The 17,853-nt window shown below is 44.8% G+C and overlaps 1 protein-coding gene across 6 annotated transcripts in view; it reads left to right on the top strand.

The window, feature by feature from the left end:
* Nucleotides 1–17,853, top strand: part of wrn (WRN RecQ like helicase) — a 149,722-nt gene that overhangs the window by 12,791 nt on the left and 119,078 nt on the right. For 4 of the 6 annotated variants that reach the window (XM_068045204.1, XM_068045239.1, XM_068045211.1 and 1 more), the window contains exons 2-4: nt 4,281–4,386; nt 8,685–8,800; nt 9,448–9,593. In XM_068045204.1, coding sequence (XP_067901305.1) covers nt 4,315–4,386; nt 8,685–8,800; nt 9,448–9,593 — 334 coding nt within the window. In that variant the 5' untranslated portion in view covers nt 4,281–4,314. Of the gene's footprint in view, nt 1–4,280; nt 4,387–5,764; nt 5,803–8,684; nt 8,801–9,447; nt 9,594–17,853 lie in introns of those variants that run through there. The other 2 variants (XM_068045229.1, XM_068045221.1) reach the window with 2 other exon arrangements.

Raw genomic sequence — 17,853 nt, 5'->3', positions numbered from 1 at the left:
TACTCCACAGGTCACAGCATATTATTAAAGTTTTCCCACCTACTGGAAATTAGCCAAATTAAACACTATTAAACCCCCCAGAATAAAAACAGACCAACCTAGATATCTTTAAACAACAACAAATTAGCTATTTATTAATAAATTAAATCTTAAACACTATTGAGATAAACCTATGTCTAAAAGACTTTATAGCTTCTTATTTCTCTTAACCCTAATGCGCACACACATACATTCAAAAACCAACGGTTAACCGGTTTAAAAATTATGTTTCTTAGGAATAAATAAGCAGCTGGGTTGTTAGTCTTTGTGGGTTAAGTTCCTGGCTGGTGAGGTGTTCCAGGGTAGAATAATCAGATGCCACTCGAAGTCTCCAAGCGAATTCGACAAACAGACTTTGAGATAGGCATTCAAAGCACTTCGGTTGCAGCAGGTGTCACACAGTTCTTTCTACAAGGAATATAGCAACAAGTCTATTTGGATTCTGACATTGGTAGTCTTTCAGTAGAAACTTTGCTGAGGATTCCACCAAACACAAACAGACAGCAGAGAGTCACTCTTGCAGCAGAGACTTCTTAGAGTTTGGAAGTAAAAAAGGAATTTACTATCTTCAACAATGCAATGCTCTTTTCCAGGGTTTTTTTTCTGTCCTTAGGCAATGCAGAGCCTGAAGATAAATGTAATTTTCTGCTAGGAGAGAGGGTTCCTTCTTTCAGTGAGCATGCTTTGCTGGTTTTCGGATCAGACTGGTTCTGGCCAGTCTTTTACACACAGTTAAAAGTTAACCCTAACGTGTTGCCTAGGAAATGGGTGCAGCTGCTGACACACTGTGCCCCTTAGTTTTTAAAGGCACACTGTTTTTAAACAGAGGAGAAAAAAAAAACAGTTCCATGACATCGTGAAGACAGACACAAAGTAATTGTTTATTTTCTCAACCATTTTGCTGTTCTCCAGTATAAATTCTCCACCTATAATGGGCCCACATGTGTCCTAGCTAATCTTTTCCTTTTCACGTACCTAAAGACGCTTTTACAGTCTGCCTTTGTTTGCATTCATAATCTCTTTTCCCTTGCTTTGTCAGTTTTTTGGTCATCCTTTGCTGGGTTCTAAATTGCTCCCATCCCTTGGATTTAACACTTTTTCTGGCATCCTTACAAGCCACTTCCTTTGATCTAATTAATTCATTAATTTCTTTTGTTAACCACGGTTGATTCACCTTTCCCATTGGGTGTTCGTGCCTTAGAGGAAAATATATCTGTTCAAAGATCATGTAGTACCTCTTTAAATCCTAGCCATTGCCTGACTGCCATCAAAGCTTTGTGTATTTTCCCAATGCACCATCGCCAACTTGCCCCTCATACCTTCATAGTTTCCCTTGTTCAGATAAAAGACCCTAGTTTCAGAATGAACTATATCACATTCAAACTTAATGTGAAATTCTATCATATGATGGTCACACAGACTGCTTCAGTATCTGCGAATGATGCTGAACATTGTGCAATCAACAGTGAACATCCCCACTTCTGACCTTATGATGGAGGGAAGGTCATTGATAAAGCAACTGAAGATGGTTAAGCCTAAGACATTACCCTGTGGAACTCCTGCAGTGATGTCCTGAGACTGAGATGATAGGCCTCCACCAACCACAACCATCTTTTTTTGTGCTAAGTATGACTCCAACCAGTGGAGAGTTTCTCCCCCCCCCGATTTCTATTGACTCCAGGTTTTCTAGGGATCCCTGATGCCATACTCGGTCAATTGCTTCCTTGATGTCGAGGGCAGTCTTTCTCACCTCACCTCTTGAGTTCAGCTCTTTTGCCTATTGGGACCAAGGCTGTAATGAGGTCAAGAGCTGAGTGGCTCTGGTGGAACTCAAACTGCGCGTCAGTGAGCAGATTATTGCTGAGCAAGTGGCGCATGATAGCATTGTTGACGACCACTTCCATCACCTTGATGATCGAGAGTAGACTGATGGGGTGGTAATTGGCTAGGTTGGATTTGTCCTGCTTCAGTACTATTGCTGGAATGCTGTCAGGGCCCACAGCCTTTGCAGTGCTCAGTGCCTTCAGCCTTTTCTTGATATCACATGGAGTGAATCAGATTGGCTGAAGACTGGCATCTGTGATGCTGGGGACTTCTGGAGGAGGCCGATGGATCATCAACTCGGCACTTCTGGCTGAAGATGGTTGCAAATGCTTCAGCCTTGTCTTTTGCACTGATATGCTGGGCTTCCCCCATCATTGAGGATGGGGATATTTGTGGAGCCTCCTCCTGTTAGTTGTTTAATTGTACAGTACCATTCACGACTGGATTTGGCAGGACTGCAGAGCTTAGATCTGATCCGTTGGTTGTGTGATTGCTTAGCCCTGTCTGTCGCGTGCTGCCTCTGTTGCAAGTAGTCTTTGTTGTAGCTTCACAAGGCTGACATCTCATTTTAAGATATGCTTGGTGCTGCTCCTGGCATGCCCTCCTACACTCTTCATTGAACCAGGGTTGGTTCCCCAGCTTGATGATAATGCAAGAGTGGGGGATATGCTGGACCATGAGGTTACAGATTGTGGTTGAATACAATTCTGCTGCTGCTGAGTAAAGCCTGGCTACCCGATCTGAACCCGACCACATGTGTCGGGGTTGGGTCGGGTCTGTGTTCTGCGTCCATCATTTGGGCTTGGGTAGGGTCGGGCTGGACTGTACTGTTTTAATTCGTATTGTTTTCGTTTTAATCTACATTTTTTGCTGTTTCAATAATATGTTTGCTATTTTCGGGTCAGGTTCGGCATTTTAAAAAAAATGAAAGAATTCGGGTTCGGGTTGGCTGTTGTCGGGTCGGGTTTTAATTTTATACCCAAGCCAGGCTTTACTGCTGAGTTGCTAGATTTATCCCATTTCGCACGATGCCACACAACAAGATGGTGGATATCCTCGATGTGAATTTGGGACTTCATCTCCACAAGGACTGTGCGGTGGAGACTCCGACCAGTACTGTTATGGACCGATGCATCTGTGACACAGGTAGATTGGTGAAGACGAGGTCAAGTAGGTCTTTCCCTCTTGGTTACCTCACCATCTGCCGCAGACCTAGTCGAGCAGCTGTGTCCTTTTAGGACTCGGCCAGCTTGGTCAGTAGTGGTGCTACTGAACCACCTTTGGTGATGGACATTGAAGTCCCCCACCCAGCGTACAATCTATGCTTTTGCTACCCTTAGTCCTTCTTCCAATTGATGTTCAACATGGAGAAGCACTGATTTACCAGCCAGGGGGAGGGGTGTGTGGTGCCGGTACGTGGTTTCCATGCCCATGTTTGACCCGATGCCATGAGACTTCATGCGGCCCGGAATCAATGTTAAGGACTCCCAGGTCAACTCCCTTCCGACTGTATAGCACTGTGCTGCCACCTCTGATGGGTCTGCCAGCTAGTGGGACAGGACATACCCAGTGATGGTGATGGTCGTGTCTGGGACATTGTCTGTAAGGTGTGATTCCATGGGTATGACTATGTCAGGTTGTTGCTTGACTTGTCTGTCGGACAGCTCTCTCAATTTTGGTACAAGCCCCCAAATGTTAGTAAGGAGGACTTTGCAGTGTCAACAGGGCTGGGTTTGCCATTGTCATTTCTGGTGCCTAGATCGATGCCGAGTGGTCCGTCCAGTTTCATTCCTTTTCTTAGACTTTTAACGGTTTGGTCCAACTGAGTGGCTTGCTAGGCCATTTCAGAGGGCTTTTTAAGAGTCAACCACTTTTCTATGGCCAGACCAGGTAAGGATGGCAATGGTTTCACCATTAGACTAGCTTTTAATTCCAGATTGAATTCAAATTTCACCATCTGTGGTGGGATTCGAATCCATGTCCCCAGAGCATTAGCCTTGGCCTCTGGATTACTAGTCCAGTGACATTACCACTACGCCACTGCCTTCCTTGAACACTGGCCGCTGTCAGAAATAACCACCTTTTCAAGAGTGCGTAAAAATATATTGGAACAAGTATAAATCAATATTCACTTGTCTGTGGTACATATTTGTGAGACCAGTTGGAGGTGCTGTAAAATATGTGGTCACAATTGAAATGGTAGCTCCATTGTGATTTGAGAAAGTAAGCAATTGACCTTTTCCATTTCTGGAAATCTGACATCCATTGTCTGTGGTCAATGAAGGGCAGAAATTAGTCCGGATGTGAGATTATTGACCAAATATGTGTTTGACGGACTGAATCTTTTCCAAGTTCTACGTCTAATCTGATGATCAGAATGTTATCAATGAAAAACAAATTTCTTTGTACCTGGGCAGAAAATCTTGAAAGAATGAATTAGATGGTGAGAAGATGACCTATCAGCAGCGTAAACTACCTGAATGGATGGCATTGGAAAAAATAAAAGCTGAAAGGCAACAAAAGGTATACAGGAATGACTGGCAATTTTTCTAGCAGTTCTTGCATTACTGTATTGTTTGAAAGATATAACTTAATTGTTTTTAATTTGTTTTGGGCAAACAATCAGCTGTTGCATTTTACTTTCTAAATAAGTGGGTGTCTTTTTAAACCTTGATAGTAACATGCAAAAAGTGGAAATAGAGGGTGTGAAAATTTACCGTGTGTTTGCTCTGAGAAGGTGCATTAACGTGATCAGTAAGAGAAGGATAACATTGCATCTGGTGCTAACGATATTACTTTTAGTTAGTTTTACTTAGTTTAATGGGAACAACATTGAAAAAGTTTCAGCTGCAGCACACATGCACACTACTGCACAGACGATAACACAGCATTGGAAAATTAAGGTAATTTACAAGTTCACTATTTCCAATTAAGTGGCCTTGCCCAAGACATTGCTTTTCCTTTAGGAAAGGCTTCCACTGCTATGTCCAGACTGGCCAAGAGAGTGTGGAAAAATGGCGCACTGACACGGAACACAAAAGTCCGAGTGTATCAAGCCTGTGTCCTCAGTACCTTGCTCTATGGCAGCGAGGCCTGGACAACGTATGTCAGCCAAGAGCGACGTCTCAATTCATTCCATCTTCGCTGCCTCCGAAGAATACTTGGCATCAGGTGGCAGGACCGTATCTCCAACACAAAAGTCCTCGAGGCAGCCAACATCCCCAGCTTATACACACTACTGAGTCAGCGGCGCTTGAGATGTCTTGGCCATGTGAGCCGCATGGAAGATGGCAGGATCCCCAAAGACACATTGTACAGCGAGCTCGCCACTGGTATCAGACCCACCGGCCGTCCATGTCTCCGCTTTAAAGACGTCTGCAAACGCGACATGAAGTCCTGTGACATTGATCACAAGTCGTGGGAGTCAGTTGCCAGCGTTCGCCAGAGCTGGCGGGCAGCCATAAAGGCAGGGCTAAAGTGTGGCGAGTCGAAGAGACTTAGCAGTTGGCAGGAAAAAAGACAAAGGCGCAAGGGGAGAGCCAACTGTGTAACAGCCCCGACAAACAAATTTTTTTGCAGCACCTGTGGAAGAGCCTGTCACTCTAGAACTGGCCTTTATAGCCACTCCAGGCGCTGCTCCACACACCATTGACCATCCCCAGGCGCTTACCCATTGTGTCTCGAGATAAGGAGGCCAAAGAAGATTTCCAATTAAGTGGCCTTGCCCAAGACATTGCTTTTCCTTTGCTCTTCCTGCAGTGCATCTGATTCTGTTCTGATCTTGGTTTCTCAAATGTTCCCCTACCTTTAGGTCTCTTATGTGCTCTGCCTCATTACCCAGAACCAAGTCAAATAGTGCTCGCTGGAGGGGCAACGTACTGACTGAGAAATGGTCCTGAACAAAGTCTTTTTTTTTGAAAAACACTCCTCTTTCTCATGGTAATTTTTCCCAATTCCAGTCTCTTTGTACAGTTAAGATTTCTCCCTTTGCCACTTGCTGGTCACATTTTTCTGCTGTTTGTTTTAAAAAAAAAATAGGTTTTTGGGAGTACGTGAAGCAGTATTAATTGCCTGTCCCTAGTTGCCCCTCCTTGAAGCATTTGTTTGTATTTCTTCAGAAGACATGAACTGTGAACAAGGTAGTGTGGGACTGGAGTCACATCTAGGCCAGAGTGGGTAGGGTTAACAGGTTTCCTTCCCTGAATGGTGTTAGTGAACCAGTAGGGTTTTTAATGACAATCTAGAAGATTTCATGGTTTGTTTCTGGAGCCAGCCCAGAAATTCAGTTTCATAACTTGGCACGGTGGAATTTTAACTCCAGACCTCTATAAAACCTAATTCCGAAGTTCCGAAGAAGGGTCACTGACCCGAAACGTTAACTCTGCTTCTCTTTCCACAGATGCTGCCAGACCTGCTGAGTGAATCCAGCATTTCTTGTTTTTGCTCTATAAAACCTACCTTGTTGATCAAGCTTATGATCGGTCCAGTAATGTACTTATACAAACAAAGAACAATACAGCACAGGATCAGGCCATTCGGTCCTCCAAGACTGCGCCGATCTTGATGCCTGCCTAAACTAAAACCTTCTGCACTTCCGGGGACCATATCTCTCTATTCCCATCCTATTCATGTATTTGTCAAGATGCCTCTTAAACGTCGCTATTGTACCTGCTTCCACCACCTCCCCCGGCAGCAAGTTCCAGGCACTCACCACCCTCTGTGTAAAGAACTTGCCTCGCACATCCCCTCTAAACTTTGCCCCTCGCACCGTAAACCTATGTCCCCTAGTAACTGACTCTTCCACCCTGGGAAAAAGCTTCTGACTATCCACTCTGTCCATGCCGCTCATAACTTTGTAAACCTCTATCATGTCGCCCCTCCACCTCCGTCGTTCCAGTGAAAACAATCCGAGTTTATCCAACCTCTCCTCATAGCTAATGCCCTCCAGACCAGGCAACATCCTGGTAAACCTCTTCTGTACCCTCTCCAAAGCCTCCACGTCCTTCTGGTAGTGTGGCGAACAGAATTGCTCGCAATATTCTAAGTGTGGCCTAACTAAAGTTCTGTACAGCTGCAGCATGACTTGCCAATTTTTATACTCTATGCCCTGACCGATGAAGGCAAGCATGCCGAATGCCTTCTTGACTACCTTTATCCACCTGCGTTGCCACTTTCAGTGACCTGTGGACCTGTACGCCCAGATCTCTCTGCCTGTCAGTACTGTTAAGGGTTCTGCCATTTACTGTATACTTCCCACCTGCATTAGATCTTCCAAAATGCATTACCTCACATTTGTCCGGATTAAACTCCATCTGCCATTTCTCCACCCAAGTCTCCAAACGATCTATATCCTACTGTATCCTCTGACAATCCTCATCATTATCCGCAACTCCACCAACCTTTGTGTCTTCCGCAAACTTACTAATTAGACCAGCTACATTTTCCTCCTCATCATTTATATATACTAAACAGAGCAAAGGTCCCAGCACTGTTCCCTGTGGAACACCACTAGTCACAGCCCTCCATTCAGAAAAGCACCCTTCCACTGCTACCCTCTGTCTTCTATGACAGAGCCAGTTCTGTATCCATCTTGCCAGCTCACCTCTGATCCCGTGTGACTTCACCTTTTGTACCAGTCTGCCATGAGGGACCTTGTCAAAGGCTTTACTGAAGTAAATGATGATGGAAATTATGATGGAATATAGTTAATAAGCTGCCAGTAATATGATGCATCTCTCATTACTCCTTAGCTTAATGCAAAGTAAGTTTGTATGGATCGTTTGATTGTTTAGTTCCTTGCACTCTAGTGGTATGATATTGCCACTAACTACCTCTATTGCTACCCCCTCCCTATCCCATCTGAAAGTTTTATGTCTGAGAATATTTAATTGCTAATTCTGATCTAGTTGCAGCCACAATTCCATTTGAATCAAGGATTCTAGTTCACCAGTTTTGTTTGTTACACTCCCTGTGTTGATATGGTAGATTCATTACGGAACAGAGGCCATTCGACCCATCGAGTCCATTCGGCTCTCTGTAGAACAGTCTAGTCAGTCCCGTTCCTGCTCTATCCGTGTTGCCCTGCAAGTTTATTTCTCTCAATTGCCGTCCAGTTTCCTTTTAAAATTATTGATTGTCTCTGCTTGGTTTGGCAATTTTTCTTCCTGATTCATTTTTATTATCTTGTCCTGTCCTAATGCCTTATGACTGTAAACTTTGAGCACACTTTCCCTTCCAATCTGTCTGCTCTACTCTTTGCTTTTCTCCTCCCCGTCCCCTTGTCGTATTAATTTAAGCCCTCCCCCACGGATCTGATTAATTTACCTATGAATGGTGGAAACTTCCTTCACCCTTGGGTGGGTGAATGAAGTAGAGTCCCAGTATTCGAAAGCAGCTGCTGTTGAAACTTGAAATGTTGTTGAATCAATTCCCCAACAACTGCACTGTGATTTTTGGAGTTTATGCTGAGTCAAATCACTTCTCAACCATTAATTCTTCTCCATCTGATAGAGGGAGCAGACACCCCTTTTCCAGACATTTGCTGTTTGTTTGAGCTGCTGTTTGGGAGAAAGATTTGCATGGGTTAACTGAACAGCCAATGTAAAAATCAGCTCGTGCTCTTTAGGCAATTTACTACCCTAGTTGCGGCAGCTCAGAGCAGAATTTACTGTGTAGGGAATGACAGCAGGGAGCTTGCTCTGCAGGACACAGTGGATTAGTATAACCCCAGGCTACCAGCTACCATTTCATGGAAGGGCACGACGCGCAGCTTTCAACAGAAGTCCAGTTGAATCAGAGGGGAATTTTTTTTTGTTTTCAAGGTATCTTGTATCAAGAAAAATGTTCTGGAGGACAGTCTTCCTTTCTTGGAGTTTCCTGGGTCCATTATTTACAGTTATGAAGCAAATGACTGTTCCTTTCTATCGGAAGATTTAAGGTAAGATTTCTGAAAGTGAGCTATGTTTTGCCTCTGATACCTAGACTGAATAGCTCTGTTTGTTTTGGTTGGCATGAAGCGCAATGGTTGGTCCCTAGATTGTACCCTAATTGGTGACTCAGAGTTTCTCACTCTCCTGCATTAGTAATATCAATCTCAAACCTGCAAAGAGCAATCAATCTAAAGTTTTATCAGTGTGAAAGGAAATTATAGGTGCAATCATCATTTGGCTGCTGTAATTGTTCTCTTAGGAGTTAGCTAGAGTGGCATTGGTGCATGTCTGGGGGCAAGTCACTTGCCTTTTGTCCTCTCAGTTGTGAACAAACTGGGAGACCAGAACATGACAAATAACAAGCGAGTGGGTGAAAGCGCAGCATGCTCTTTCGTTCCCCCCAATAAAGCCTAGTTCATTTATGAGGAGAAGCCCTAGGTATTAATAATTCAAATTTCTGGCACTGTCAGAATTGATAAAAATGGAACTATATAGATGAATGTTCGTTATTTGTAACTGTTTTCATCTTCAAAGAAGAGATCTTGGGGTGATTTCTCTCTTATAGAACTGAATTTTAATTTCGGATTTTTAATATTTACAGATTATAAATTCCAGCCATTCTTTTGAATAAAGTGTAATTTCTATTTTGTTTCAGGTCTTCTATTCCAAAGGAATCAGCCATTGGGTTTGATATAGAGTGGCCTCCGACATATATAAAAGGAAAGGTTGGAAAAGTCGCACTTATTCAGCTGTGTGCCTCCGAGAACAAGTGTTACTTGTTCCATATCTCTTCCATGTCAGGTTAGAGCTTGATATATTTTTATTACTCCAATTTTCTCCCTCTTCAGAAGGCAGATGGGTGGGTAAAAGCAGCCCTTTGGTCCCTCATAGAAGCGCAGACCACACAAAGCTGGGGGGGAATGTGTGCTGTGAGGAAGATGCAAAGAGGCGCCAATGTGATTTGGACAAGTTGGGCGAATACATGGCAGATGCAGTATAACATGGATAAATGTGAGGTCATCCACTTTGGTTGTAAAAACAGAAAGACAGATTATTATCTAAATGGTGTTAGATTGGGAAAGGGGGAGGCGCAATGGGACCTGTGTCCCCTTGTACACCAGCCACTGAAAGCAAGCATTCAGGTGCAGCAAGCAGTCAACAAGGCGAATGGTATGTTGGCCTCCATTGCAAGAGGATTTGAGTACAGGAGCAAGGATGTCTTACTGCAGTTATACAGGGCCTTGCTGAGACCACATCTGGCGTATTGTGTGTGGTTTTGGTCTCCTTATCTGAGGAAGGATGTACTTGCCATGGAGGGAGTGGAAAGAAGATTTACTGGGCTGATTCCTGGGATGGCAGGATTGACGTATGAGGAGAGATTGGGTCGACTAGGCCTATACTCACTGGAGTTTAGAAGAATAAGAGGGGATCTCATAGAAACCTATAAAATTCTGACAGGATTAGATGGGCTAGATGCAGGGAGGATGTTCCCGATGGTTGGGGAGTCCAGAACCAGGGGGTCACAGTCTCAGGGTATGGGGAATGCCATTTAGAACCGCGCGATAAGGAGAAATTTCTTCACTCAGGGTGGTGAACCTGTGGAATTCTCTACCGCAGAAGGCAGTGGAGGCCAAGTCATTAAATATATTCAAGAAGGAGATATATTTCTTAATGCCAAAGGGATCAAGGGATATGGGGAGAAAGCGGGAACAGGGTACTTAATTAGACGATCAGCCTTGATCTTTTTTGAATGGTGGAGCAGGCCCAAAGGGCCTCCTGCTATTTTCTATGTTTCCTGTATAAGCTAGGCGGAGTGTCAGCAACTACTTGACGGCTGAGCCCGATCCTATCTTCATCTGTCATTCACATACTTACGCATTCCAGCATGGCTCGCTGGAGGAAAGAGGTTCGTAAGAAAAGGCCTTTTGTCCCATCGAACCTAATCCATCCAGTCCATACATAGTCCTCACCATTTATACACACTGACTTGACTATTCCAGTGTTCCCCGGCCAGCCTCTGTCCATATGAAGCAATTTGGGAGGTAAGACTGCTGTATAAATGTAAGTTGTTATAAACATAGGAACATAGGAGTAGGCCATTCAGCCCCTCGAGCCTGCTCTGCCATTCAACTTGATCATGGCTAACCTACTCCAATGCCATTTTCCCACACTATCCCCATATAACTTGATATTGTTACCACCAGGTGAGAAAGGTGTCCAGAGGTCCCTCTCAACCTGGTCTTATTTTTATTTTATTTATTTTTATTTAGAGACACAGCACTGAAACAGGCCCTTCGGCCCACCGAGTCTGTGCCGACCAAGAACCACCCATTTATACTAACCCTACAGTAATCCCATATTCCCTACCTACACTAGGGGCAATTTACAATGGCCAATTTACCTATCACCTGCAAGTCTTTGGCAGTGGGAAGAAACCGGAGCACCCGGCGAAAACCCACGTGGTCACAGGGAGAACTTGCAAACTCCGCACAGGCAGTACCCAGAATTGAACCCGGGTCCCTGGAGCTGTGAGGCTGCGGTGCTAACCACTGTGCCACCCACTGTAACGGTAAGTGTTTTGAGCTCCCCCTTGGTGAGTCCTTTTTTTATTTATTCATTCATGGGATGTGGGTGTCACTGGCCAGGCCAGCATTTATTGCCCATCCCTAATTGCCCTTGAGAAGGTGGTGGTGAGCTGCCTTCTTGAACTGCTGCAGTCCATTTGGAGTAGGTATACCCACAGTGCTGTTAGGAAGGGAGTTCCAGGATTTTGACCCAGCGACACTGAAGGAACGGCGATATAGTTCGAAGTCAGGATGGTGTGTGACTTGGAGGGGAATTTGCAGGTGGTGGTGTTCCCATGTATTTGCTGCCCTTGTCCTTCTATTTGGTAGAGGTTGTGGGTTTGGAAGGTGCTGTCTAAGGAGCCTTGGTGCATTGCTGCAGTGCATCTTGTAGATGGTACACACTGCTGCCACTATGCATCGGTGGTGGAGGGAGTGAATGTTTGTAGATGGGATGCCAATTAAGCGGGTTGCTTTGTCCTGGATGGTGTCGAGCTTCTTGAGTGTTGTTGGAGCTGCACCCATCTAGGCAAGTGAACAGTATTCCATCACATTCCTGACTTGTGCCTTGTAGATGGTGGACAGGCTTTGGGGAGTCAGGAGGTGAGTTACTCTCCGCAGGATTTCTAGCCTTTGACCTGCTCTTGTAGCCACGGTATTTATATGGCTACTCCAGTTCAGTTTCTGGTCAATGGTAGCCCCTAGGATGTTGACAGTGGGGGATTCAGTGATGGTAATGCCGTTGAATGTCAAGGGGAGATGGTTAGATTCTCTTTTGTTGGAGATGTTCATTGCCTGGCACTTGTGTGGCGCGAATGTTACTTGCCACTTATCAGCCCAAGCCTGGATATTATCCAGGTCTTGCTGCATTTCTACACGGACTACTTCAGTATCTGAGGAGTCGCGAATGGTGCTGAACATTGTGCAATCATCAGCGAATATCCCCACTTCTGACCTTATGATTGAAGGAAGGTCATTGATGAAGCAGCTGAAGATGGTTGGGATACTACCCTGAGGAACTCCTGCAGTGATGTCCTGGAGCTCAGATCATTGATCTCCAACAACCACAACCATCTTCCTTTGCGCTAGATATGACTCCAGCCAGCGGAGGGTTTTCCCCCTGATTCCCATTGACCTCCGTTTTGCGAGGGCTCCTTGATGCCATACTTGGTCAAATGCTGCCTTGATGTCAAGGGCAGTCACTGTCACCTCACCTCTTGAGTTCAGCTCTTTTGTCCATGTTTGAACCAAGGCTGTAATGAGGTCAGGAGCTGAGTGGCCCTGGCGGAACCCAAACTGAGAGTCACTGAGCAGGATATTGCTAAGCAAGTGCCGCTTGATGGCACTGTTGATGACACCTTCCATCACTTTACTGATGATTGAGAGTAGGCTGATGGGGCGGTAATTGACGGGGTTGGACTTGTCCTGCTTTTTGTGTACAGGACATACCTGGGCAATTTTCCTCATTGCAGGGTAGATGCCAGTGTTGTAGCTGTAGTGGAACAGCTTGGCGAGGGGCGCGGCAAGTTCTGGAGCACAGGTCTTCAGTACTATTGCCGGAATATTGTCAGGGCCCAAAGCTTTTGCAGTATCCAGTGCCTTCAGTCGTTTCTTGATATCACGCGGAATGAATCGAATTGGCTGAAGTCTGGCATCTGTGATGCTGGGGACTTCAGGAGGAGGCTGAGATGGATCATCAACTCGGCACTTCTGGCTGAAGATTGTTGCAAATGCTTCAGCCTTATCTTTCGTATTGATGTGTTGGGCTCCCACATCATTGAGGATGGGGATATTTGTGGAGCCACCTCCTCCAGTTAGTTGTTTAATTGTCCTCCACTGGATGTGGCAGGACTGCAGAGCTTAGATCTGATCTGTTGATTATGGGATCGCTTAGCTCTGTTCACTGCTTTCCAATTATAAGGCAAGGAAATGAGCACAAACAGGCTTTCTTGGGTTTAAAGAAGAAAAGTGAAATTTATGAATCTTAAACTAAAAACTCTAATTCAGTTAACGCCTACAGATACATGACACGCCCACGCGAACATGCGTATGCGATACACATGCAGATAAGGATGGAAAAGAGCAGAAGAAAAGATAAAGTGGAAAGGTTTGAGGCAATATCTGCAGAGTTTGTTACGGTTCTTCAAGCTCACTGTCGAGTCCTTTTGTAGGTTGATCTTGCTTTTCATTGGGGCCCATTATTATTCTTAAACCTTGTTCACTGTAGGAGACTTTTCTCTCTTAGGGTTCATGGGTTCATGAGATGGGAGCAGAAAGAAGAGGCTGTGGCGAGCCAGCCACAAGAGGTCTTTTCAGTCCAGGAGCCAAGAGCTTTCTGCCAGTTCAAACACTGTCTCTACAATTTAAAACTCCCCAAGTTGGCCAGCAGGGTAGTCACACGTCTGGTATAACCACTTCTGGCTTTGTGTATTGTGTGGGTCAGGGAATGGTCCTTCGTCTACAAATACTGTCTGTTATGCAAAAATGTCATTCCAGCCAGGGGAGCTTGGCAATCCCTTGTATCAGGTCTTCTCTTCCCAGCAACAATTTGAAATTTAATGTCCATGTGGCAAAATTAATGTGCCTTATTCTTGGCAGGTGGGGACCTGCATGACAATATCTTAAATATCTAGAAATCTATCGATCTCTGTCTTGAACATACTCATTGACTGAGCCTCCACAACTGTCTGGGTAGAAAATTCCAAAGATGCGCCACCCTCTGAGTGAAGAAATTCCACCTCCTCTCTGTCCTAAATGGCCTGTCTCTTACTCTGATTAGCAGTCAGAATGTGCCAACCTCTTTGTCTGTCTTTCCATGTCCAAATACAATCTTTTCCTTGTGATCCTGTTCCAACTGTTAGAGACACAAATGGACACAGCGGCAAGTTCAATATTGAAAAGTAAATGTGGCCTCCATTCTATTTGGAGGGTTATACAGGCAGCTTCAAAGAACGTTAAGTTGATAACTTGTGTTCTGAAACACACTCCTCTTAGTGTTCCTTGAATGCGTTGTCGCCTCCCAAATCTGTTACCATTTTTCCTGGAACTCCATGTTTGAATCCTTCCAATCAGGTTTCCACCCCTGCCACAGTACCGGAACAGCTCTTATCAAAGTCACAAATGACGTCCCTTCTCGACTTATCTGCAACCTTTGACACGATTGACCACACCGTCCTCCTCCTATGCCTCTCCAATGTTCTCCAGCTAGGTGGGACTGCACTCAACTGATTCCACTCTTATCTATCCAATCATAGCCAGAGAATCACTTTCATTGGCTTCTCTTCCTGCTCTGTACCGTTACCTCTGGTGTGCCCCAAGGATCTATCCTTGGCTTCCTCCTATTTCTCATCTACTTGCTGCCCCTCGGCGACATCATCTGAAAGCATAGCATTAGTTTTCACAGGTATGCTGACTACCCTCGGCCTTATCTCATCACTTCTCTCGACTTCTCCACTGTTATTAACTATCAGACTGCTTATCCGACATCCAGCATTGGATAAGCAGACATTTCCTCCAATTAAATATTGGGAAGACCAAAGTCATTGTTTTCAGTCTCCTCTCCAAGCTCCATTCCCTAGCTACTGATTCCATTCCTCTCCCTGGCAACAGTCTGAGATTAAGCTAGTCTGTTCGCAACCTTGGTGTCATATTTGACCCTGAGATGAGCTTCCAGCCTCATATTCGTGGCATCAATAAGACTCCTGTTTCCACCTCCATTGCCTGACTTCGCCCCATTTCAGCTCATCTGCTGCTGAAATCTGCATTCATGCCTTCGTTACCTCTAGACCTTACTATTTCAATGCAGTCTTGGCTGGTCTTCCACATTCTACTCTTTGTAAACTTGAGCTCATCCAAAACCCTGCTGCCTGTGTCTTAACTCACACCAAGTCCCGTTTCCCTATCATCCCTATGCTCGCTTACCTACATTGGCTTCCGGTCAAGCAATGTCTCGATTTTAAAATTCTCATCCTTGTTTTCAAATCACTCCATGGCCTCGCCCCTCTCTATCTCAGTAATCTCCAGCTCCACAACCCTCCAAGATATCTGCACTCCTCTAATTCCCTGTACATCCCTGATTTTAATCGTTCTACCATTAGTAGCCACGCCTTCAGTTGTCTAGGCCCTAAGCTGTAGAATACCCTCCCTACACCTCTCCGTTTCGCTTTCCTACTTTTAAGACACTCCTTAAAACATAGCATAAGAAATAGGAGCAGGAGTGGGCCATTCAGCCCCTCAAACCTGCTCTGACATTCAATGAGATCATGGATGATCTGGTTGTGGCCTTAACTCCACTTTCTGGTTGCTCACCCCCTGCCCCTCCCCCCCCCCCCCCCCCCCCCCCCAATAACCCTTTACTCCCTTGCAGATTAAAAATCTGTCTAACTCAGCCTTGAATATATTCAATGACTCAGCCTCCGTTGCTCTCTACGATTGAGAATTCCAAAGATTAACGACCCTCTGAAAAAAGAAATTCCTTCTCGTCTCTGTCTTAAACTGGAGACACCCTATTTTGAAACTGTGTCCCTAGTTCTAGATTCCCTCAGGCGGGGAAACATCCTCTCAGCATCTATGCTGTCAAGCCACCCTCAGAATCTTATATGTTTCAATAAAAGATCACCTCTCATTCTTGTAAACTCCAATGACTATGGGTCCAATCTGCTCAACCTTTCCTCATATAGCAACCCCTTCATCCCAGGACTCAATCTAGTGAACCTTCTCTGAACTGCCTCCAATGCAAGTGTATCTCTTTAAATAAAGAGACCAAAACTGTATGCAGTATTCTTGGTACCTCCCTCTTTGACCAAGCTTTTGACCTAATATCTCCGTTTGTGGCTTGGTGTCATACTTTGTTTGATAATGAAGCACCTTGGGATGTTTTATTATGTTTGGCGCTTTATGAGTATAAGTTGTTGTTGTTCCCTTCCACATTTGGAAAAACACAAGACATAAGTTATTTTACCTTCCAACTACTGTGACTCCTGACATGGTGAGTTCATGATATTGGCTGTGCTGTTAACTGAGGTACTGCTCAGAGGTATGTCTGGTGAGTCAGTCTGAACTTCATTACACATCCATCTCAAGTGTAGCCTTGTCAGAAGCTTCATTACAGGTTGCCTTCTTGCTGTATCAAGTTAGTAATCACATGGGTTTGGAGAAACCAAGAGGATGGGAAATAAGTATGTATAATTTTTAAACTAAAAAGTCGCAATCAATTATATATAACAAAGGATTTAGAAAATGAAAATGTTTCCTAGGCCAGGGGTTTGCAACCTTTTTGCTTCTGAAGACTCCCTCCCGAGTTAGTAGAGTTCCATTGACTCCATCATGTTGTAAAAAGCAGCAGCAAATTTGTGCACAGCAAGATTCCACAACAGAGCATCAGTTAGATCACCATGTATGATGTACACCTAAGCTTAAGGTTCAGTTCCCAATACAAATAGTCAACCTTCATGGCCTCCTCCTCCTTGCTTGAGTGATGTCCTGGGATTCAGACCCTGGACCGTGAGCTCCCAATGCAGCGGGTCGTTTGATGAGCTGCCTGTGCCTTACTCAGCTCAATAAACAGCTGCCATGGGCAAGCAGCGGTCAGTCAAATGAAGAGGGAAAGGTGAAGTCAGCTGAATATGCACTGACGCTTTTTGATTAACTCATGGGCCCATTTACCCCACCAAACTCCACTAATCTGTTTTAAACAAGTGAAAGGTGGGAGGGTGAGACAAAGAGCAAAAGGATAGGTATGTGATAGGGTGGCTGGCAGGAGAGATTGTGACGAAAGAGTTCATGGTACTGGGCCAAAGAGATTGGTAATGAGACAAGTAAAGAAATAAAAGATGTCTCTGGAGGAGGTGTGAACGGCAGAATGAGGAACAGCTGCTGTCTGGAAAAAAAAACATGGGAAAAATGAGAGTAAAACTGAAACCTGCAAAGAAATATGAAACAAGATGGGGGCAGAGGTTGCAATCTAAAATTGCTGAACTCAATATTGAGTACGGAAAGTTGTAAAGTGGTTGATAGAGTCTTCGAACGTGTCCGCCCCATTTCCCGCACTTCTCTTTCTTCTTCTCCTCCCTCCCAGAACCATGATAGGTTTTCCCCTCATCCTCATCTTCCACCCTACCAGTCTCCGTATTCAATGTATTATCCTCTGCCATTTTCGCCATATCCAGTGTGATGCCACTACCAAACACATTTTCCTCTCCCCTCCCTCTTCTGCATTCTGAAGAGACCGTTCCCTCTGCAACATCCTGGTCCACTCCTGAATCACCCCCAACACCCCCTCCCCTTCCCATGGCACCTTTACAGGAGATGCAGCTTTACCTCCTCTCACCTTACCGTCCAAGGCCCCAAACACTTCTTCCGGGTGAAGCAGCGATTTTTTTCATATACTTCTTTGAATTTAGTATACTGTATTTGCTGCTCACAATATGGTCTGCTGTACATTGGGGAGACCAAACGCAGATTGGGTGACTGCTTTGTGGAACACCTCCATTCAGCGT

The sequence above is a fragment of the Heterodontus francisci genome, chromosome 1, assembly GCF_036365525.1.
Source record: "Heterodontus francisci isolate sHetFra1 chromosome 1, sHetFra1.hap1, whole genome shotgun sequence".
NCBI lineage: Eukaryota > Metazoa > Chordata > Chondrichthyes > Heterodontiformes > Heterodontidae > Heterodontus > Heterodontus francisci.
This window is presented reverse-complemented; position numbering and strand designations above follow the sequence as displayed.